The sequence below is a fragment of the Xenopus tropicalis genome, chromosome 1, assembly GCF_000004195.4.
Source record: "Xenopus tropicalis strain Nigerian chromosome 1, UCB_Xtro_10.0, whole genome shotgun sequence".
NCBI classification, from domain to species: Eukaryota; Metazoa; Chordata; class Amphibia; order Anura; family Pipidae; genus Xenopus; species Xenopus tropicalis.
The window spans coordinates 142,748,024-142,772,929 of NC_030677.2; the positions used below are offsets into that span (position 1 = coordinate 142,748,024).

Consider the following 24,906-nt stretch of genomic DNA (forward strand, 5'->3'; position numbering starts at 1 on the left):
TGCATGTATAGCACTGTATCAGTTACTGTAGCTGACACTGTTTTGGGGTCAGGTGTTCTCCTGCCACGTCTTTATTTATAACATTCAAAGCAGCAGCTCTAAGCACAGCAGTCGGAATTCAGCTCTAGAGATGTATTTCTTGGCTCCGCCCCCTCCATCCTCCCGGAGAGCGGAGTGGAATGCAGTAGTCCTCCCTGATACATTCAGCCTGTTAGCCAATAGGATGTAGGGGCGTGTTACCTTATGGTGACTTATTAGAGTGGCCCCATCGTTCGCTCTGGGCAAGGGAGGAAACATTGCAGCGTATTGGTCCTGTCACATTGGCGAGTGTCTAGTCGTGCAGCTGGTTGTTACCGTTTACAGTCATGTCGCCTCCCGCCCCAGCCGGACAGAAACAGGAGGAGGAAAGGTGAGCATTTCCGTGCCCATATCTACCTACGCACCAGCCACAACCCACCAGAAACGTGGCTTTACTTACCAACACAGCCTCTTTTCCTTATATATATATAAATATATATATTTAATGGGACACCACCTTGTAAACGTTTTCTCACGTACTTCCTGCATAGTAGTCACTGTCTGTTTCTGATTAGCAGAGCTCTGATGCTGCGCTGGGAACAGTAGGCAAAGAAATAGTGAAAATAGCTCACTATGGACAGCTCACTGTCACACACACCCCCCATTCATTCCTGAGAATAGCAAATCTGAATGGCACCCAGTGCATCACACAGCCCCCACCCCCATCACTGTCACTATACAGAGGCAGCAGTGCTGAGTGATACACTGGGCATTAGCAACAGGCACAGTCACCCCCCCCCCCCCCCCAGTTTGACACGGAATAGCCCATAATCTGCAGCTAAGGGATGATGTGACTCTACTCATGTACTCCAGGCTGCCATTGCCATATGCTCTGTGGTTGACAGATTTGTTCTTATTTTTTCCAGGGTGGACATCTGTTTTATTATTGTTCAGGGCAAAAGCAAAATATTCTTTGCATTAATTATATGGTACATGACATACGCACCGTTGGGACTTGCCCCGCCTCTTAACAACCTACCACACCCCCTACCTATCCTTCAAATCCCAACAAATTACACATACACCGGTTTGGATGAAAAGGGCCGCAGAACATTTATTAACATCTTAAGTTTTAATTTAAAACATACCATGAACATATGATAACATATCAAAACATAACATGAAAATATATAAACATATCATGAACGTATGATAAACATAACTTGAACGTTTGTATAACAAACAACCGCAACAATCCAATAACTGTGCAACGCCATTAGCGCTACTATTATTGGCACCAGAGCTGTCAACCTCTTCCAACCTTGTTGTGATTTGGATTTTTAAGCCATAAGCTGCACTGGATCATCCAATTGTTACAGGTATAGGATCTATTTTTCAGAATGCTTGGGAATTGGGGTTTTCTGGATAAGGAATCTTTCCATTATTTAGACCTCCATTCTTTAAGTCTGCTAAAAAAAAATATTAAATACCTGTAAACCTAAGGGGATTGTTTCACCACCAATTAGGGATGCACCGAATACCGGCTTTTTTTTAAGGATTCGGTTTCAGCCGAATCTGCGGTCCCGGCCGAACCAAATCTCAATCCTAATTAGCATAAATTAGCATGTGCTAACTAGAATTCAGCAAGGTTTAAATGGGCAGTAAAAAAAAATTTTCGCCGTGCTGATCCTAATCAGCATATGCTAGTTAGGATTCAGATTTGGTTCTGAATTCTGCCGAATCCTTCTGGGTGGGTTCGGCCGAACCCAAAAAAGTGGGCTCGGTGCATCCTTACCACTATATTCATGCATCTTAGGATCAAGTACAAAACACTGTGCATAACAGAGAAAAGGGAAATTATTTTAAAAATTTTAATTATTTGCTTAAAATGGACTCTCAGGGAGATGGCCTTTCTGGGTGTCACATTTCAGATAAGGGATTCTGGATAAGGGGCCCCATACATTTATTTTATGAACTTTACTAATAGCTCTGCAGGAGAAATATCAGGTACATGAATCCATCCTACATAGTTTTACTTTCTTTAGTAGCTGGACAGGAAGAGCTTAATGGCAGTGATTTATATGACAGCCTCATGCTGATGGGAGGGGTCTGTAAACTCTACAGTAGAGACTTCAGCTGAAGGTCCCCAGTTTGCATACAGTTCTCTGCTGCATTTAAAGTCAATTTCTAACCAAAAACTTTTGCATAATGAAAGAAAATATAACTCTGAGCGACTTCCCAATATACATTTATTAAAGATGTTTGATGTTTTGTGGTTTTACAGTTATTAGGAAATAAAAGTATAACTGAAAGCAGTAGTTATCCCTTTGTGGTCTCTGGTTCATACTTTTCAAGCAGTGAAGCAGAAGTCAGTTCTTCTCTATGTCTGAAGCCTGCTTCTGCTGCAGTGTTTTTGGAAAACCACTAGTACAGATAAAGTCATTTTCAATGCAGGGCATTGTGCAAAGCACAGTATTCAGCGCAAATCAAAATAGGTTTTTACTTTTGTATCAGAATTCTAGTGCAGTTGTGGAAAGTAGTGGTGTACGGGTCAACAAAAGTCAATCTGCACCAGACCCTTAGCTGACATCTCTCAAACTCTACTCAGCCTGACTCATAGTGCCATCTTTCCATATATACCTGCTCCTGCCCCATCTCTGATGTCACTGGGAGGAGTATATAAATGAGTGATTGCACCAGGGTGGAATAGGATTAGGTGCACACTGACATCGCAGGCAGGGAAGGCCATTGGCCACCTGTTAGATAAGTGATAGACCACACACTACTAGTGACCTCACTCTGAATTACACCAGCCACAGTTGCACCCAGTACATCAAAATCTACATGTACACATGGGCGTCCACAGAAGGGGGCAAGAGGGGGCACTTGCCCCCCCCTGGAAAAGTAGCAAAAAAAACAAAACCCTTACTCCGTTTCTGCAGTCCCCTCAAGCCCGTTTTTGCTGTGCTCCGATTGGATCTTTCTTCTTGTGGATTCTCCAATCAGAGCACAGCTTCCTTGACAGACAGTAAAATTGACCAATCAGAGCACACATGCACACAGGGATCGGGAGATTTTGCAAACTGGAAACAGAAATAAAGACTGAAAAGAAGAATCTGCCCCTGTAACTTTACCTAAGAACCAACTCTCAACTTTTGCTGCAGTTTTCATCCCACAGGTACTATACACAGGCACTATACCCAGGTACTATACACAGGCACTATACCCAGGTACTATACACAGGCACTATACCCAGGTACTATACACAGGCACTATACCCAGGTACTATACCCAGGTACTATACACAGGCACTATACACAGGCACTATACACAGGCACTATACCCAGGCACTATACACAGGCACTATACCCAGGCACTATACCCAGGCACTATACACAGGCACTATACCCAGGTACTATACACAGGCACTATACCCAGGTACTATACCCAGGTACTATACACAGGTATTATACACAGGCACTATACACAGGCACTATACCCAGGCACTATACACAGGCACTATACCCAGGCACTATACCCAGGCACTATACCCAGGCACTATACACAGGTACTATACCCAGGTACTATACCCAGGCACTATACACAGGTACTATACCCAGGCACTATACCCAGGCACTATACCCAGGCACTATACCCAGGTACTATACCCAGGTACTATACAGTTCTAAAGAATCACTAGCTGACATTAAATTGTTTTTTGCCTGACCTGACATCTATAATAATATATAATCTATCCCCTACCCTAACAGATGGAGGGTAAGTTAACTCTTTCCCTCTGAAAAAGCTCATTGTGTGTTTATATATGTGTTGTTGTTTTTTGCACTTACTATTTTTTTTTTTTTTGTCATTGTTTTGTTCATTTATAGTAAGTTACAGTGGGGCCAATGTTGTGTATCAGTGCCAGTGTTATAGTGCCAGGGCCTGAATATCTGCCATCTGTACCCACTGTGTTTCACTGTATATAATGTGCTGGGTTTGTAAATACGGACTGCTCCTCACTGTATATAATGTGCTGGGTTTGTAAATACAGACTGCGTCTCACTGTATATAATGGGGAGTCAGTACCCACTGCCTTTCTTGCTATAAAACTAACATAAACACATCTAAAGGGGTGGTTCACTTTTAAGTTAACCTTTAGTATGTTATAAAATGGCCTATTCCTAGCAACTTTGCAATTGGTCTTCCTAATTAATTTTTTTGAATAATTTGCCTTTCTCTTCTGCCTCTATACAGATTTCAAATGGGGGCCAAAAAATATTGCTCTGTGAGGCTACAATTTTATTATTATTATAATTTTGTATTACTTATTTTTCCAAGTAGGCCCCTTAACTATTCATATTCCCATCTCTTGTTTAAATCACTACCTGGTTGCTAGGGTAAATAAGACCCTAGCAACCAGATAGCTGCTGAAATACCAAATGGAGAGCTGCTGAACAAAAAGCTAAATAACTGAAAAACCATTAAAAATAAAAGTGAATTCGAATGCGAACTACCCCTTTAAGCTAACTGATCACAAACACAAATGTTTGCAGATCCCCTAACAGAAGTGCGCGTATGAATACTTTTACTACTAATACTAAACATTTTAGGGTAAAAAAAAAAAAGCACCCCCACCCGCACTTTTGTACAGTATCCCTGGAAGTCAGTGGGAACGGCAAGAGGTAGTTGGGAGGTTAACTTTTTACGTCAGCAGCGAATCCACTAAGTGTCACATTAGCTGTAGGTCAGTCTGTGTATGGGCCATATTTAGCCTCCCCTAGTATCATCCTGCAAAAAAAAAAAAAATATATATATATTTATCTGTTGCAGGATGATGCTAGCTTACTTGCCCCCCCTTGGAAAATTTTCTGCGGACGCCCATGCATGTACAACTAACTTTAACACCATTAAACATTTGTAATGAATGTATATTGGAAAGCTAATTATTCCCTGATAAACCACAAGAACCTTTTCTCACTGTATAGAATCTGACCCAGTATTTAGTTTTATCTTTTACTTCCCCCCAGTACTGTGGTAAACTCATGGCTGGAACTAGGGGTAGGCAGAAGAGGCACGTGCCTAGAGCACAATGCTGGAGGGGCAGGAGGCACATACCTTGTTTCTGCCTACCCCGTAGTACAAGCACTCCAGTCCCTGCGATGCTCCCAGTCCTGCTCAAACGCAGGGATACAGGCATGCATGCTTGCACTGGGAGGCGGGGGTGGAACGAGGTGGCCGGCCGGGCACTGGGGACACTTGTGGCTTAGCATAGTGTATATAGAACAACACTTATAACCCTATATCAGATATACTATACTATTTTAGTTGTTATGTAGCTTTGCAATGTTTTGCTTTTTATTTTAAAAGTAACCTTATGGACAGATGAATGAGAAATTCCATGGGTTGTCAGTTATGCTGTGGCAAAAGTCCACAAGCATTATCTACAGTATGCAATAAAATATTTTACTGTTTTGATAAAATTGGAGATCTACTTTTTCTTCAGTGATTGGGGAGTTGAAACTGGAAATTAACACTTAGGGCTTGGCAGCACAGTCACTTATGGGTGTGGCAGTGGTGGTTGGTGAAAGACTGTACTGTACTTAACATTAGTAACATAAACACTGCAGAGTGTGGGCACATGTCAAGCACAGTAGCATTATCAGTCAGAGAAAGACACTGCTCCAACTCCATTGGCACATCTGCCTAGCCAATATTGCTAATGGAAGATGTACAGACACCTGGACGGATTTAGGCCCTGAAATGCATGAGTATGCATTTTTGTGTCCATATTCACTTTGGGTGTCTGCACCCAGGATGATGCAGTGTGTCTAGATGCAGACATACCGTTCTGCAGATCGAAGCAGAGGGTGGTCTCCTGGCCTGCACTTATACGTCAACTAAGAAACTGCCCTGTGTGGCAGTAACCTAAGGCATGTGCTGAAAATACATTTTGCCTATTGTTTTAATCACAATAAATTTAAGGTTTTTAGTATTCCTTAGGGTGAGGACAAACAGAGCTACTAGTACCAGCTACTTGTCGTGGCTACTAAAATAGACAATGCTGATCATTATGATAATTGTCTCTGTGTGTGTTTTAGCAGAGGCAATACTCAGTATTGTCTATGGCAGGGGATTTTCTGGAGTTTAGTAGCCAGAAAAAAGTGGCTGCTACTAGTAGCTCAGTGTGTCTTCACCCTTAAGCTAAACAGGAAAAACAGGAAGATTAATGCTACTCCATGTTTGGTCCTTGCGAGGTATATAGATTTCCAGTGCATAGATAATTCCCCTGCATAATAAACTTCTGCTTATCTGTGTACTCTTAATATGATTAGGCAACTAATCTCCCTGCAATACCATCCCACCGGCAAGAATGTAAATCTGAATGTGATCTACGTGTGTTTTAACAGAGCCAATTCTCAGTATTGTCTATGGCAGGGTATTTTCTGTCTAGTAGCCATTAAAAAGTAGCTGCTACTAGTAGCTGCATGTGTCTTCACCCTAAGTTTGTCTATTTATCCTATTTGGCTCAGGAAATAAAAACTAAAGATCTTGATACTATAATTGTTCCCCATAGGATCTGTTTATTTCTCTATATTGCAACTTTAAGATGGTACGTTTATACAGAATTTTAAAAGGGGTCTATTTTCTGAGGTTCTAGGTGCAAAATGCAAAAAACATGAATGATCCTTTCCACTTTTCCACTTCCACTAGGATCTGTGCCTTCCATGCAGCTGCAACTCTCTGCTCTCCCCAAATGGAGCACAAAGCATTGTGACTGTCTAGAGTGTTGGCATAGGGATGGACGTGGGAATGCAATGTGCAAGTGCTTTCTGTGTTGGCTCCAAGGCCAGTAGCGTACAGATTGATTTTGAGTGTTCTGTTGCTTGTTGAAGGGAGGCCAAAATGCTTGTAATCTCCCCTCCACTCAATTGATTGGGAATCTCCTGCAAGTGTGAGGTGCATTCTCATGATCATCACTAGATATCATTCACTGGCATGTTTTGCAACTAAAATTTCATTGCCATGAAAGTGCACTGGACAGTGGACAGTATAGGTAAATCCTATTCAGATAAATGGAGGAGAGGTTTTTAAAGTTTATTCCCCACCCAACAAGTTACAAAAAGAACAGAGCAACAGTAGTCTCAAAACTGCCCCTTGTGTCATTGCCCTAAGGTGCAGTTTTGCACCTTTGACTGTGCCCCTGCCACAGAAAATGGTCCTAGAGTGTTTTACAGGCTACAGACCTTACTGGAAAGAAATATGCAATTAAACTACCAAAAAAACACAGACAGTTGTTTCTCTAGTAATAAAGGTTTATGAATAATTCAGTTATTTCCTTGATATAGGGGCATATAAATAATAGTTTCTATCTGGTGGTGGCTTCTGTCCAGCTATTCTTGTTTTGCAGCTTTCAAAATAGTTTGTGCTTCTGGAGGTGAAATTCATGCAACACACATTTAAGGTCTTTAGGGACAAGAGTGGAATCCAGTTTGCCAAGCTCATTATCACAAAGCTAATTGTTCAGGCAGCATGTGACTCACTAAATTTTAAAAGTATTGCCTATAGCTTTTTAGGGCACAAGCATCACTGCCATAAGTCGGAGATCTTTGTCTTTGTGCTTTATAGTTTTCTGAGTCGCTGATCCTGGCAGCCTTCTATAAGAACCTCACTTTTCCAAAGTAAAAATATTATTTTGCCATGGGAAGACTGATCTTTCTTATTGTAATGCTATTCTAAAATATGCAAGGCATACACATGCAAGTAATAATACAGTTTCTCCTTTTCTCCATTTACTAGCTAGAGATTCTGCCCTCTTTAAGGTGTTGTTTGCCTTAAAGTTAACTTTTAGACTGTCCTGGTTCTAGCAACTTTGCAAATTATCATTATGATTTATTTTTTTATAGTTTTTGCATAACTTGCCTTCCTCTTCTACATCTTTCCAGCTTTCAGAAGGCAGCCTAAACTACTTCTCTGTGATCTTAAAATGTTATTGTTACTTTTTAATTTTGATCTTTCTATTCAGTCCCTCTCCTGTTCATATTGCAGAATCTCATTCAACCCACTGTCTGGTTGCTACGGTAAACAAAACCCTGGCAACAAGATAGCTGGTGACATTCCATACTGGAAAGCTACTGATAAAAAAGCTAAATAAATGAAAATAAAAATGAAAGCCAGTTGCTAATTGTGTTAGAATTTTACTGTCTATGTAAAATTAAGAGTTCATTTAAAGAATAATGAATCCTTTTATTTTGAAATCTCGCTAACATGCAGATTTTTTTGTTTCTCTATTACAAGTAGCTGAACTGCAGCTCTACTACTGACTTCCTTGTTTAGTGTGAAGCTCCTCACCCTTTTGCTTTCTGGGCACACCTTCTTTCTCCAACTATGAAGACATCAAAGAGGTGCCTACTGGGCATGTTTACTCCCTCCCTTATGCTTACTGCTCCAATTAAAACTAATCAGGCATGAGCAGTAGGCACCTTTTTCTGGTCATCATATTCGAAGAGAGAAGGGAGTGGTCAAAAAGCAAGAGGGGGCTGAGCTTTATGCTAGACAAGGAAGTCAATAAACTGACTGTAATGGAGAAACAAAATAAATCTGGATGCAGGGAGAAAGATATGAGAGATCTAAAAAAAAAAAAAAAGGTTTACTTATTATTTAAAGGTGAACAGGCAGTGGCAGAATGTCCCGAAGCAGTCCAACCCAAAACAGATATTTGTATCCAAGCAAAATTCTTGTTTACTGACATTCCTGCTTCTTTCTGGGCAACAGGTACTGTCACATTACTACATTGCCTGTGTAGATAATAGCCTGGTGCTCTGGACTTTCTTTCCTGAAGCTCAGCCTGTACTTTCACATAGTGACCCTTCTGCACTGCCAACAACCTGCACTACTATGTTTTTATGCAGAGTATGCAGTCAGCAGTGGCCCTACTCGTACGCAAAGGAAGCTGGTTCTTGCTATGGAAAAACTATAACAAAGTGGAAGTTTCTTTCATGTTGCCAACTTTGGGCTTTGTGCTTGCAGAGCAAGGTCTTTTAGGGTAAATATAGAAACAGGCCATCCGCTCTGAAGCACACAGACGGGAAATACCCACTTCTTTTTAAGTGCTTTTCTTACTTCCTTTACGGTAACAGCTAATGCAATATTACTTAAGCACGCATCATTCAGTCTTTCTGCTTCCTTATATTACCCAATTTAACCAACAAAATTCATATTGACAATTCATATTAACAGACTGCATCAACATAAAGTGTGACTGCACTTGATAGCAATCACTTTCACTTTTTATTCTGCCTTGTGCTTAATGTACTACATGAGCATAAACAACATTTTGGGATGATGCAAAGCTTACAGCTTACAAAACACTTATTTTGCTTGCTTGCTGTGATTGTAAATTCCAAAACTGCAAGAAATAAGATTTAACTGATTTATTTAGTGTAAAGTATCTTTTGCTCACCAAGCATGATAAAATAGGATTTGGAATTATCTGATGCAAAAAAAATGCACATACTCTATTAAAACATGTAATTAGGCAACTACCACTGTGCCAGTTCAGCCTGCGTTGATTAACAGTACTAGTGCTGTCTTGTGATTTCTATTCAGAGTAAATTGCAGGAAGCTGTGGTAGGACATGTGCCATCATTCACAGAATGGCTAAAACAGCAGACTGAACCCTTTGTACCCTGACACAGTAGGCAACCTGGTATTCATTGACCACTGCACCTGGAGTCTGTTGAACATTACCCATTTTTGCTCAGTCTAGCATATATTTTATTAATGATCTATTTTATGATTTCAGTAGCTAGCTAAGTTAGACACATAGGCATCCTACACAAGGGGCATGTAAGCCAACATCACCAGTAACGTTACGCATAACAACCAATTGGATCTTTACTATCATTTTTCGAACTTGTAGGTGACAGTTCAAATCTAATTGCTGATTGCTTGCTATGAACAATATCACCGGTGATATTGGCTTACACACTGTAGTCCATATACAGAGATAATTTAGTAGCCTATGTCTTGTTAGCAGCTCTGCCTTACATGCAAGTGCAATTCACACACTCATCTATCAGGATAGAAGGAATAGGCTATAGCAGCGGTTCTCAACCTGTGGGTCGGGACCCCTTTGGGGGTCGAACGACCCTTTCACAGGGGTCGCCTAAGACCAATGGAAAACACATATTTCCGATGGTCTTAGGAATAATTTTATGGTTGACATGAGGAACTATATTAAAGGGTCGCATCATTAGGAAGGTTGAGAACCACTAGGCTATAGGCACAGAACTTGCTGCAGGTGCACTTTTATTGGCATAACATGTTTTGAGCACTGTGGCTCTTTGTTCAGTCTAAGTCAAAGCAATATTTCAAGCTGTCAAAAGGCAATCAACCCCTAAGCCTGACCTCATAAAAGTATGCAGTCCTCTAGGGAAAACAGTCACACCATGTAGAAATGGTGTTCATAGCTTTTTTTTACACAGTCTAGCAAATATTCTTATTGAGTTTTTCTCCTGTTATAGTGACTAGCTAACTGTTAAAGGTAGACACAGAGGCTAATCCCAAAGGTGGCTACTTTGATGACCAAATTGCACTGGGGCTGAATAATCAGAACAGTATAAATTGGATTGGATGGACCAATCCCGTTTGTCTAAGATTTGCATAAGGGCGTTATATTGGTTATTAGCAATGCAGCTTTTGAGTTTTTGTACATCATACAGAGAACAATTGTTCAAAATGCCAAACTGCTTGTTACAATGTAACTTCTGCAAACCAATTATTAGCAGTGAAGTGGAGAAATACATTTTTCACACATTACTAGTGTTGCTTCTTTCTGTATTATATATGTAGATACTCTAGATAGTATATATTTAGATAATTTAGGCCTGTCATTTTGTCCCAGCACCCTGCAGTACATTACATAGGAATGAAGTTTGTCAGTGGTTCCCACACTGTGGAGCTGCTCTCAGTGGGGGGAGACTTGAAGAGAGATCCTGCTGAAAGTGCAGAAATGTCTCTTGAACATTTGTTCTATTTTCATTCATCTGTCAGTCTATATTAGAGAGGTAGAACTCACCAAACTTGGAGCCTATGATTAAGAGCCCCAAAAGGCACAAAATATGTAAGGCTTTAATTTTTTAGATGTTTTTCCAGTAAATAAACAATGTTTTTAACAGCATCACTTCTGCTGTAGTCTGGTTTTGTGCCAGCCTGAAAAATTTGAAATAATTGTGTCTGTAATGATAATGCCACAAAAAAGGAAAAAAGACAGAAAGAGATCAGACTGCCAGTGTTCTTCTGACAAACCACAATTTCCATGAGATTCCACTGACATGGGGTTAAATGTGGGCAAAAAAAACAACATGAGTAAAACATAATAAATTGCTCCATGTATCATAATCTTCATGTTCTTGTAAAGATTGTTAGAACAAGAGAAACCTAAATATTATTTAGTTGTACAGTCAGATCAGATTGTGGGGGTGGGGAATTTTATAATCTTTTCTATTTTAGAATATTAAAGATAAAATGTATGCAAATAGAGAAAGCACAGAGATTCTGAAAAAGCATGAGTACCAGATTTCATGCTGGGGTGGTCTCTGTTCACTGAAAACCAAATGTTCCTCAGTCAGACCATTGCAATGTTCCCCAGAAAGATTTTCCCATAGATAGCCATGAAACTGATCTCGCTTTAGTCTAAATATTACCCGTGTGGCTAAAGAGCTAAGGGAATGCTCTGGAACTGATGGTTTTCACATGGTTGTCACATGTTCTATAAGAATGTGTCTAGCAGCGGAGTAGCTGTGACTAAGGGAAGCCCACTATAGGGAGCATAGTTCTATAAAATGGTTTCTGAAATAAGTTTGTTTATATCCAAATGATATCCACCCCCATGATGTATTTCTTATTGTACCTGGATAGAAAACATTAACATACATTCCCTAGTACAGTATGCATTAGTAAATCTAATGACAATCCAAATAATTTGATTATTGGAGTTATACTGTAAAATTATACTGTAATATTGGGGCAAATGGACCAGTTTAGAGCATTTTGCCTGCTGTGATTTTAGGAGCCAAATATGCAAGGCCAAAACCTGAAATTTCTCTCAGTGACAGTTGCCTGAAAGTGCAGTGTTGTGTGGGAGTGCTGGCCCCGCTTAAAATGTAATGAGGCAAGCAAAATGTCCAAAATTGTTCCAAGAGCCATTGCCTTGGTTACATGACTAGTTTATTTGTTGGGTGTCAGGGGTGACTGGCGCAAACCAGGTGCTCATGAGGCCTACAGTGCTGTGCAACAACATCTCTGTAAGAGAGGGGCAGTGCATGGGGGGTCCAAGTAGCTCTCATGTAATCCCACTGAGAGTGGGCACAGCATTTCATGACACAGTGGCTATACATCTCACCCCATCCCCTTTTAATGCAATGTATTCTGCCCACTAACTTCTAAAATGTAAAATGTGTCTTGATTGCCATGGTGAAGAAGTTGCCAATACTGCAATGTAAAAACAGGTTCTTACAGGTGCTTATTTGTGTCCTAGTCTGAACCTGGTATGTCATGTCTTGCAGGCACACATATGAGGACTATAAACAGACAGCAGACTGGCTTCTTTCCAAAACAAAACATCGTCCCACTGTGGCCATTGTGTGCGGCTCTGGGCTTGGTGGCCTAGGGAATCTTCTTACAGAGCCAGACGCTTTCAATTACAGTGACATACCCAACTTCCCACAGAGCACAGGTATGGAACTGATACGCAGATAGGTGATGTATAATATGTACTGAATAATCACCAATGAATTTCTATAAATTCATTAATAGACTACAATTATTCATGCATGGTGAAAAAGGAAATCAGTTTTAAAATTCTAAATTATTTGATTAAAATGGAGTCGGGGAGGCGGTCTTTCCGTAATTCAGAGCTTTCTGGATAACGGGTTTCCGGATAAGGGATCCCATAGCTGTATATATAACGTTTGCAGGCACTTGTTACCCTAATTGCAATTATAGCACTATAATATGAAAGGTTTTGTAATGTTATATGAGGAATTGCTGCTTTATGACTCCCTCTCTGCCATTGCTCTTAGGCTGTATTCCCTAGGTCTAGAATAAAGAAATGAGTAGCTTATCTGGCATAATAATGTTTGAACAATGCAATCCAATTAGCTGTTATGTTTTTATTACTCAAGTTGCCAAATTCACAATAGGATGAGAAAATCTTTTTCCATCCTCTAATGTGTCTCTGATTTTCAGTTCCTGGCCATGCAGGGCGACTGATATTTGGAAATCTGAGTGGGAAGCCATGTGTATGCATGCAAGGCCGTTTCCACTTCTATGAAGGCTACCCACTATGGAAGGTAAGCACAAATTAACAAGCTGTTATGTGCTGTGTGCTCCAAATGTGGAGGAAATTGACAATGATCGATCTGACTAAAGTGTGTATTGGGCCCTCTGCATAATGTCATTCTCTCTGTACTGAAATGTAACGTAAAAGGGAAGTCACTAACAACGAGAAAGGGGCAGATTCTCTTATCAAGTGTGAAACCTAGCTCTCACATATATCAGTTAAGTTATGACTGTAAGCACTTTTCACCCTTCTTTTCCATTAGGTGACATTTCCAGTTCGAGTGTTCCGTCTAATGGGAGTTGAGGTCATCATTGTCACTAATGCTGCTGGAGGTCTGAACCAAGAGTTCAGTGTGGGAGACATCATGGTAATAAAGGATCACATTAACATGCTAGGATTTGCAGGACAAAATCCATTGTTTGGTCACAATGATGAAAGGTAGGTAGGGGTTAAGGGTCTGATTGTGTCATTATGTTTGTTCACTTTTTATTGCTTATGTGGTTTTCCTTTATTTCCTATGTAATTGTATTATTTTGAAATAAGTAGCATAGCAGAAAATAGCTGCAGTTACATTTGTTGTATAGAAGTTTAATGCATGTGAAGTTAGTTATATACTGCAGCTAGCAACATTACTTATTATAATAGCAAACACTTCCAAGCCCAAGGTGCCAATCTTGTGTTAGTAAAAATATAAAACCTCATTATCCAACAGTGGGGCAGGGCGTAGAGTGCAAAAACTGCCCTTAATTGTGCACTTTGTATCCTGTTTTACTTAGCAGCCATAGATGCAGGTCTGTGCACTTTAGAATAGAGCACAACTCCCTCTCTTCTACCATGAATACAATGTATTAATGAGGGATAGGCTGTGAGCAGTATCTAGGGCCCCCTTGATTCAGTTAAGCAAGTTAGGGAGTACCAGCAGGAACAAGTTGAATCAGGGCCGATGGCAAGCATTAGGTACAAGACTTTACATCTTGTACCAGATTCAGCACAAGGTGCAAAGTGTGGCCTGCATAAATCCATCAGACACAAGTGCTCTGTTGTTGGGCCCTAGGGGGCACAATGTTATGCCCCTTAGAAATGTTCTACTTGCTCCTGTGGGATTCATACATTTAAAATTAAAAAGAGAGGAATAGTATTTCTGGGAGATGATTAACTTATTTATTGTATTTTAAGCAGGGCTTTATTTGATCAGACATTGTTCTTTTGCATCTCTTGCCGGTATGCCAAAACAGCCAAGATGGTACTGCCAGTAGTAGACTGTTATAACGTTTTGAAATTCAATAACTTTCATTGAAACCTATGCCAGAAACTGAGAATCCCTTATTCCCTTTAGTGGAAGAGCTCTAATTTTACAAAATTGATAAAATTATATATGTCTCAATTGTTTTATCCAGGTTTGGCCCTCGTTTCCCCCCTATGTCTGATGCATATGACAAGGAAATGAGGAGTCTGTTGCTCGCCACTGGCAAGGAGCTGGGTTTTAATAACATGAGAGAAGGAGTGTATTGTGGTATTGGGGGACCTAACTTTGAAACAATTGCCGAATGTCGATACCTCAGCAAGATAGGTGCAGATGCTGTAGGTAAGTGCAAAAGAACCTGTAGTAAGACCATCTCTTTGTTATAAACTAACTCATTTTATTTAAGTTTAAAGACATTTAGATGCACATTTTGTGGCAGGGTTGTTCAATCAACAGCATTTACATTAGCACAATAACAACAGCTCTTTCTTCAAAAAGGATGACCGGCACAGCAAGGTATCTGCAAGTGGGGATATACCCCTGCGTGTTTATTCAGTGTGATCACCCTGTGAACACACAGCAGATACCTCGCTTTGCGGGTCATCCTTTTTGGATAACTTGCAAAAGGTACTAGGAAAGGCTGTCCCAGTGGTGCAAAAGATAGAGAGCCTCCATTACATTAAATGTGGCCATCAGTAGGCCAGAAAAACAAAGCCTGATGGTTGCCAACCAGTACAGCTCAATCAGTTTGAGCACAAACAGAAGGGAAAGCTAGATATACAACATAGGCATAACATAGACAAATTGTATTGCAGTAAAATGTAGTTAATCAGTGATACTAAAATGAGGAAGAAAATACGTAGACGTATTCTTGTTTGTTATAGATGGTATCAGCTTTGTTCTGCAGGTCTGACTTTATCTCCCTTTTGCACTTCTTTAGGTATGAGCACAGTACATGAGGTGGTTGTTGCGAGACACTGTGGCTTGCGCAGCCTGGGAATATCACTAATTACCAACAAAGCTGTTATGGACTATGACAGCAAAGCTACTGCCAACCACGAGGAGGTGCTTCAAGCTGGCAGAGATAGTGCCAAGTATATGGAGAAGCTTGTAAGCACTTTCCTGCAACACCTGAACCTAAATCAAGTGTGACAGCGAAGGGCACACACTGAGCACAAAGGAATAAATCTACTTTCATTTTAATCTTTCCCTTTCTCTAATATGTCAGACCTGCCACTTTCAGCTCTTATACTGTAATGCCAGGATTTTGGAGGAAGGCTAGAAAATGTGGTTCTACAACAGCTGAAGGTTGGCAGGATAGACACCCCTGTTCTACAGATCTAACAATAACAGGCTGATGCCACACTCTATCTACATATGCTATCTGTACCTTTCTTTTAATACAGTTGCATCAGAATGGTGCACAGGATCAATATCTTGGATCCATTTACTGGACATGGAGCATCCATTTATCATTCCTTACTAACAATACTCCCTTTATTCTTTTAAAACTCCTCATCACATTCCTCCAACTCACATTCAGCTAGCATAGTTTTGTTTGTGGAAGCAACTATCATGCTACATATGTGCAGCCTCTCAGTAGGTATTTATTCATACTGTAAATCAATCTAAAATGTACTGTTACATCTTCTAGTGGGAACATTTGCTGAATTGTAATAGAACAATAAAATCTAAAGGTGGCCATACACTGTAAGATCAGCTCGGTTGGCGAGGTGACCAAGCAAGCGTATCTTCTCCCGATATGCCCACCAACGGGTTAATTCGATTGTTTGGCCCTAGGGCCAAACGATCAAATTGAAACGACGGGCATCAGTTTGGGGACTGCATCAACAAGCTGATGCGGTCCCCGATCTTTCAGAATAATCAAACCTGCCCGATCAAGATCTGCCAATTTCAGACAAGATGTTGGTCGGGTAGGCCCATCGCTGTTGCCTATACACGGGCAGATAAGCTTGGGTGAGAAGATAATGAACAGAAGGAAGAGTGGGGGTCATTTATAAACTGTACAGTGCATATTTATTCGCATATGGTTGTATATGCTTAAATATTTCACTGCTGTGCCAGTCTTCCATAAATTTGCAGTTTGTGCATATTGTTTAGTGAATATTTTTTCCACCACCAAAAGTTTGGCCTAACTTACCCACAGAGTGTGCACATAAATATTTGCCATTTGCGATTATGCCATATTTAAAAAGCTTCTAATGATAATCGCAAAACGAATAAAAATTTGCAATTATGTAAACCAATTTTGTCCAGCTATATCAATATAAACACACACAGGGCAAATATGTTCACTGTGCGAATCATTGTGTGCTGCGCAAAGTTTATAAATGATCCACACTGACTCTTTTATTTTACATTATTAAACATTTATTACTTGACTTGACACAATGTAAATGTATTTTTATGTTATCATTATAACTGCTGGTGAAGGAAGACTTTTACATTTATGGGACATGGTGCAAACAGCAGATTCTCACAGGCGCAACTCTCTTTTAAACTGAAGTTATTTTTATAAACCTATGCATTTTAATGCGAGCAGCTGAATATTGTATTGTATTTTTGCCTTCATGACCATGTACAAGACGCCATAATGTTGGCAAGACTAAAAGCCAACGTTTATGGCTGCAATACAAGATCTAGAAGCAAACTGGTTGCTACAGTCCAGCATTTGACAACCCAAGGTTAAGAAACTCTCATATAAGGTGTATGGCTCTAGCTGGGTTTTGTCACCTCTGGGCACTAACACCAGTGCTTATTTTAGCATAAGACCTTCTGTTCTTCTGATTCATGTAAATAAAATGTTAGCTTGGGTAAGTTGTGACAATTTGATTGCTGCCACAATTGGTGCCACTTAAACCACATTTCATGCCATAGCCCTTAGGCTTCTCAACCTTGGATTACATGGATTACACTTAACTCAAGATAATTTGTTGGAGGATTCTGGGAGCTGTAGTCCAGCAACAAGTTAAAACCTAAGGTAGGCAACAAATCATAGGCAGTTACACCCAATGGAATGCCGTGAACGCAAAATGTAAAAGAGCCAAACATAATATAAAAAAAATAATTATATGAAACACATATCCATTTGAAACATGATTGATTCATCCAGTTTGAAAAAAGGTGGTGCTTTACTTGTCCACAAAAATTGTGTATTTAAATTGAAAAATCCAACAATAAAAGGTCACAGGGCTGTAAGTCAGTACAAAGTCGTGCCAGCGAGTAATCCTGTTGTAGTTTACAAAGGTGCACAACACATTGTTCCAAAATGTCAGACTAGGGAACAATAATCCTGTACAACATACAAAATGTGCACCTTTAATTTTTTCAGGCTGCTAGCCCACTGATCCACATTGAGTTCCAGCACCTGCATGTGTAACATAGCTTTATTATAAGTTAATAAACTATTGTAATCATTGGTGTGCAGTTTCTTATTGTATATTTAGGTGCCTTTGTGCTCATGTGACACCAGCTTTAAAGGAAGGGGATGGTAGAACCATTGTGTTGTCAGAGAACTTGGACCCACACAGTTGAAACAGTCTGCAGAGCCAGCTGCTAATGGCAATAGGATCAGGATGTGTGTTAAATATGGTTCTACATGAAACAGGGTCATTATGAGAATTACAGGTAGTTGGTTTCACATCGAATTGCTTGTACTCCTGTATTTACTGAAAGCTAATAACTGCAATGCATTATTATGTCATTAAGGGAAGAGGAAATCATGTAATGTCCAGGAAAGCTGAGTACAATTCTATTATATTCTCTTAATGTGTCACAATAAATGTAGTCCTCTCTTTTGCAAGATTTTTTTTTAACCTTCAATTAAAGAACTTCTTTAAAAAGTGGGCTCTGTTTTTTATTTACCTACATTTTAATCTGTAGCAAAGATTAATGGGAATGATAATAGTAACATTAGTCAGAAATGATACTTTAAAATTGGAAGTGAAGGAATTTCGTCACCAAGCCCTCTGTATAAAATGGTAAACTGGTTTGTGTAACAATTCATATTAACATGGAGGAATCCACATGTTATTATTATGTATCTCCCACATTGAGTAATTTAAATGCACGAGTTACTTACCTGGGTTAACTGGAGGCCAGATCAGATGGGATGCAGTGATTGGCCATTTGTTCTTATGATAGACATAGGTGTTTTCTTAGGGATAGGAAATGCAGTATATAAGGAAAAATGTTTCCTTTCCCATTTTTATACATGAACCAGAGTATGACAGGGGTTAATAACTGAACTTGGAATGTGTGATTTTCTTGTAGTCATCGATTTCCATTAATCTGGTAGTTGTATGCAGGGATGGTAACTATAAAAGGGCACATAATAACAAAAGAACAGAAGAGGTCAACCTTACTATAAGAACAAGGCCTTATACAGGCAAAGATCAGTGTTACACCAGGAAGCCAGCATTTTTTGAAGAATATAAAGAACTTCTAAGAAAATAAACAGATAAATTACTATGCCTTGGTAATTTTGTTAAAGTTGCAACTGAAGTTGCTAAATTTCCATTATTACATCAACAATATTGCCACATTTATATAACCATCTGGAAAGTCCTCCATCTTCTATGGAAACACTATTCAAAGCAGCATGTCTCTTACCGATTCTTTACTGCTTGTTCTGACTACTCAAACCAATGAAACCTACTGGGAGTCAGTTCTCCTCCACAATGCCTTACATGTTCTCTGTTTAATCAACCAAACAATAACAGAAGTATTGATTGGAGTTTTGAATGGACAAGAGCTGATTTTTTACACATTGTCTCTATATTCAGGCAAACAGTAATTAGTATATAGCACAATAAATGAAGGCACATTAGCAACTAAAATACAAATATCATTCTGCCCACAGTGTATTACCTGGAACAGGGTGTAATTCACCTGCACCTGTTTTCTTTGGCTGTATAGTTGTTAAAGATGCTTGTGAGCTCTGTGCACTATAAGAAACAGGGCCCCCAGGGGACAAACCTGGGCTATTTCTTTACATAGATCAGGTCTCAGATATTGCAAATGGCACCAAGTTTTCTAAAGTATACTATCACTTATTAAATACAAATGTTAAAATTATAAATATCTAGCATTGAAAGTTGGACTGGGAGTTGCCATTTATTTATTACTATAAGCTCTTAGTATCTGATATATTGAGCATGCCATTTTTGCTGCAAGCAATGGAATTTAATTTGTTCTTAGTGTATTTAAGGAAACTTTTTAAAATTTGCAATATCTGACTACTGATCTAGTGAAAACAGAAAACACTGGTGGTCAGTTACCCCCCTAATTGCTTCTCATTTTAGGTCATAGGAAGCACCCGCTGATTCTTGTTCACAATCATCTGGCAATTATTGTGATTAAGCGTGGACCTCTGCAGTCACAGGCTGCCAGGGCGCCATCATTTTTCACTGGATGGCAGCAGTAACCTGGGTGCAATTGGCCTAACAATAAAGTCCATAGGGTTACCTTTCCCTATGGCTGGGAAATCCCCTACTGGTTGGAAATTCTCTGGCTATGATCAACTAAGAGCTGGGCCTATCTTAGGGTTAGGAGGGGAAGTGTTCCCTTTCCATGTTAAAGTGTTCCCTGGCAGTTCAAAATTTGGCCAGGAGGTGTCAGTATCTCCATTGTCTTTACAGAGCAGGTCTGTCCTCTAACATAAGAGTGGCAGATTTTTGGAGGTATCTCTCCCAAAGAATATTGCCTGTAGTGTAGGGATCCCAGTCAGGGTTGGACTGGGGGGTGCAGGGCCCACGGGACTGCCCCCCATACTTAGGTGACTGGGAGAGGGAGACCCAGCAGGGATCAGTTCAGCTTTTTTCCCGGTGTCCCTTCGGCCCTGTCCGACCCTGATCCCAGTAAATAGGGTAGTAGGATAGTTAATTCCTTGAGGTGATCCTGGACATTATGGAGTGTCGTAGAGTTGAAATGAGATTCCTGCCAAGTCTGTCCTCAGTGAGTGTCAGCCTGTATTACACTCAGCATGGGATGTTGCCTGTACCACTTGCCTCAGAGAAAATGAACTGTGAGTAAACCATGTGGATGTTAAATAAACCATTTATGTTTTGTTTACAAGAAAATCTGGTGTCCTCTGTCTTTATTTTTCTGTATAGCAGCATGCACAACACTCGCACCTGCCTCTTCCATTTAGTGATGGCCCATTCTGGGTGAGAGAGTCCAGTAGGCAGTTATTGAGCGTACATTACACTATAATGACTGCCTTTCTGTGTGATAGTCCATGCACTCCTATTTTTGAAGACCTTTCATATACAAAATCCACCAGCTGCCGTACTACTGACACACATATCAGCATGCCATACTGCAGGCTGTTTCCCTGTGATAAGGACAAATGTTTCCATGTATGGCCATTCTCTTGCTAATATAAAGATCCATCTGCTTTGGATGCAGTACAATAAACATGCATAAAATATCCAGACTCTTAAACACATACTCATTTTTATACTAGTAACTAGTATTATGCAAAATGCTTGTCACTTTATAAATATACACTTATAATGAGAGTATTACACATTAAAGAGATTTTGCCATTGACATAAAGATGCATGCAAAGTACAGAGTATATTTATTAAACCAGTTTCGGAAATAGGTCTTATTATCATGTCATGTTTGAGATATAATTGGTTTATTAGTAAACTAGCTTAATGTAACATTACTCCTGCTGCAAACATCTCTGGCAATGCAAAGCTCTCATTCATGGTGAAATTCATTTGTCACATCAGGGAAATCAGTCTGGCACTGTGTTGCTTGAGTAGTTTGATTGAGGGCATCGAATAAAGGTGGCCATACATGGGTAGATTTAAGCTGCCAATTTTGGCCCTTTAGAGCAATTCTGCAGCTTATCTGCCCCTGTATGGGTCCCTCTGATGGGCCTACCTGAGCAATTTTTATTGGGCAGGTTTGTTTTCCCCATCAGATCGAGAACCACATTTGGCTCATTGATGCGGTCCTCGCACTGACACCCTGCATCTCCATCACTGGGATTTGAATGATCAGATCAGCCTAATATCGGCCATCTTAGGTGGGCATATTGGGGGAAACATTCACTTGTATGGCAACTTCACCAAATGACTGGCTCCTGTAATGTATGGCCATCTTATAAATCTCTTCTTATTGGTGTCCATAATATCCAAGTTTGTTTTGTCATTTTATCACAAAAAACACTCCCTTAGGTCCCTATAGAAAGGCCAGTCTGCAGTTTAAAAGAGAACTATACCCCCAACAATGAAGGTATCTATAAAAATATATTGCATAAACAAGATCTATGTAAAACCCTGCTTCATCTAAATAAACCATTTTCATAAAGATATACTTTTTAATAATATGTGCTTTGGGTAACCCTAAATGGAAAACTGCCATTTTAAATACTAAGGACTGCCCCTCCTAGGACTGTACGATTTGCAGTGCAAACAAACTAGGGCACACATACATTGTGTTAGGTCACATCAGCCAATCAATGGCCCACACTTCTTCCTGTTACAGCTGAATTATTTCTGGTCAGGTGATCTCTGAGGGAGCCCCCCAATCACTAAGTGGTGGCTCAGAGATCTAAAAGGTCAACATTTACTGCTATATACAGTATATATATATATTTCAGATGGGTAAGATTCTTTAGCAGGCCATTTAATATGATATAAACTATCTGTTGGTTAAGTATTCATTCTGCTTTAACAGACAAGGCAATATTTAGAACAGTTTAGAACACTACATATTCATTATTTCCGACACATTGTGGAGTAAAAAGATGTCAGTAAAAATGTCATGAGTATGACTAACTCACAGGAATCATGTACCTAAGACAAAAATCCCTTTTATCAACAATTTCTCCAAAACTTTTAAAGGAGGCAGAAAAATGACAGGCAGTTGTTTAGTAAATTTGTTCACCATTTTCCTTTTGGCCTCGGCCCTGTATTTATTTCTACAGCTGAACAAAATGTCATTTAACCCTTACCCCTCTAACTACATAGATTTTAAGTTGTAGCAAGACCGTTGGAAATTTATGATCTACATTTCTGGGTTACATTTAAACCAGCGGGACCCAATGCATTGTTAGGCAGTGCGCTGATCCCAGAGGCAGATTGAGGCATTGCCATAAAAGAGTTACCTGCAGGTTCATCCCTCAGCGCATATCCAGCTGATCAGCCCAGATAGCTAGCAGCGCATGTACTGCCATGATGTGGAACTGCCAAACACTTTATTGGTTCCATATTTGCATTCCTTTACTAATCACATTGGTTGCTTTATGTATTAGCAATGTTGGCATGGGGAATTTTTTTCATGCACATGTGGCATAGATTATTACTTTTTGTACATAACATTCTAGTATTTCAACCCAAAAAATGAATTCATGTAAATTTACTCAGAGAGCATCTCTGAGCACTTCTGCAGTTTACATTAATTTCCATTTTTAATGGTTTCTCAGATATTTGCAGTTTTATACTGCTGATATCAGGCTTTCCGATCACAAACTCTCTTTGAAAGTCAGACTGTAAGCAAACCTAATAAGCTATGCACCACCTGCCTAGTCGCTTAGCCCTAGGGTCACTGCCACTCTGAACAGTGACAGGCAAATCCTTCTCCCCCCCATGTGTAGGAGGAATGAATGGGGGGTTGGGTAAAAAGTAACGAGTCACAGCATCAAGCATCCCCCCCCCAATTGCGCACAAGACACCTGCCTCTTCTGCCCACCCCTAGTTACAACCCTGACCCTAACCCTGGGCAGTCACCCTGGGGGGGGCTGTGATATATCTTAGATGCTTTAAAAATGCAAAGTTTATTGCATAATTCAGACATTGACGTATTATTTCTTTTATGTATTCCCACTTTTATTGATCAAATAATCTTTATTTGATTCCAAAATGGTATTCTAAAGAAACATTTCTAGGCCTTTACTCCCATATTGTTTCTTAATTTTCTTCAAAATTTAGATTGTACCATAATTGGATAATAGGTGTGTTCTGAATTGTACTTGATTTGTTTTCCCTTTTTTAATCATTATATACTGTTCCTTTAGGATTTTTTGTGTGTGTGTTCTTCTTTTGGTGACTTGGCCTTTAAATACCAATTTCCTGTGTTTTAGTGTAAACCTATGATTAAGTGCCCCTTGGCATGACAAGGCTTCTGAAATGCCATTAATACAAATAAAGATTTTTTTTTATATGCTGGAATCCAGCAGCAAAAAAATTTTCTCTTTGGGTATCATTTTAAATCCTGGCAGGGTAAAAGGGACTAAAACATTGATGTTACAAATTGTGACAACGTCTCCATGGCATACAGGGACTACATAACCCACAATGCATTGCTTGGTGATGTTTCTTTCCATATTTATATCATGGGTGCGGGGGATTGTGGGGTTTGGGGGATGCAGGCTGAGGACAGTTGACTGCTGTTACATTTATTTGAATCTCAAAATAGGCAGCAAGATCAGCTGGAGAACAGGGGGCCAGGCTTAGGTAACTGCTCCAAACCATATTATTACATTAAAAATCATGAAAAGGCTGTATATCTTTACAGTTGATGTACTGTATATACTCAAGTATAAGCCTAGTTTTTCAGCACCCGAAATGTGCTGAAAAAGTCATCCTCGGCTTATACTCGAGTCGGATGCCATGGGCCCCTCCACACTAGCACCCTCTGTCCTTTGTGTGCAAATTAGGCCACCCGCAACCACACCCTCCAGTGCCCTGGCCCGCTCCCAAATTTATCTTCATCTACCATCCTCACCTGTCCCATTCTGCACTAGGCATGGCACTTTATATTCTATATAAACTATATACAGTTTTGAAGGATTGAGCTAAGGGGGGTAGTACTCGAAGTTATCATTGTTGATACCATATTTTTTTTGTTGACCCTCTTCTACACTTACAGAGCTAACTCTGTAAGTAAATATTTAAAAACATATACCCCACTGATGCCTCAATTAATGTAATTTTAATGGTATTTATTTTGATTATTGAAATTTAGCAGTAGCTGCTGCATTTCCCACCCTAGGCTTATACTCGAGTCAGTACGTTTTTCCAGTTTTCTTAGGTAAAATTAGGTACCTTGGCTTATATTCGGATCGGCTTATACTCGAGTATATACGGTATATTGCAAAAGTGGTTGAAATTATGTTTACTTCAAAAAGTTGTGTTTGGGTGGCGTTCCCCTTTAATTCTAGCCCCGCTCTCCCCACTAGAGCTCAGGGGCCTTGTACTAGGTGTCCTTGCTATCAGCTGTGTCTGGCACACAAGGTCACTCAGCCATGTTGTCCTTTTGTCCTTGT

At 39.8% G+C, this 24,906-nt stretch overlaps 1 protein-coding gene across 3 annotated transcripts; it reads left to right on the plus strand.

Moving 5' to 3' along the window:
* Nucleotides 1-230: 230 nt before the first annotated feature.
* Nucleotides 231-18,469, plus strand: pnp (purine nucleoside phosphorylase). 3 transcript variants are annotated; one of them, NM_001006719.1, is given in 7 exon segments: nucleotides 231-409; nucleotides 12,585-12,754; nucleotides 13,267-13,370; nucleotides 13,623-13,798; nucleotides 14,758-14,945; nucleotides 15,544-16,779; nucleotides 16,816-18,466. In NM_001006719.1, coding segments are annotated over 6 exon segments (894 nt in total). In that variant the 5' UTR covers nucleotides 231-365; the 3' UTR covers nucleotides 15,756-16,779; nucleotides 16,816-18,466.
* The last annotated feature ends 6,437 nt before the right edge of the window (nucleotides 18,470-24,906 follow it).

Bases quoted from the DNA above. Each gene is read 5' to 3' on its own strand.
- pnp (XM_031897845.1), top strand. From the start codon at position 366: ATGTCGCCTCCCGCCCCAGCCGGACAGAAACAGGAGGAGGAAAG. The intron at 13,799-14,757 runs GTAGGTAGGGGT...TGTTTTATCCAG, and splicing joins TTTGGTCACAATGATGAAAG to GTTTGGCCCTCGTTTCCCCC. The intron at 14,946-15,543 runs GTAAGTGCAAAA...GCACTTCTTTAG, and splicing joins GATAGGTGCAGATGCTGTAG to GTATGAGCACAGTACATGAG.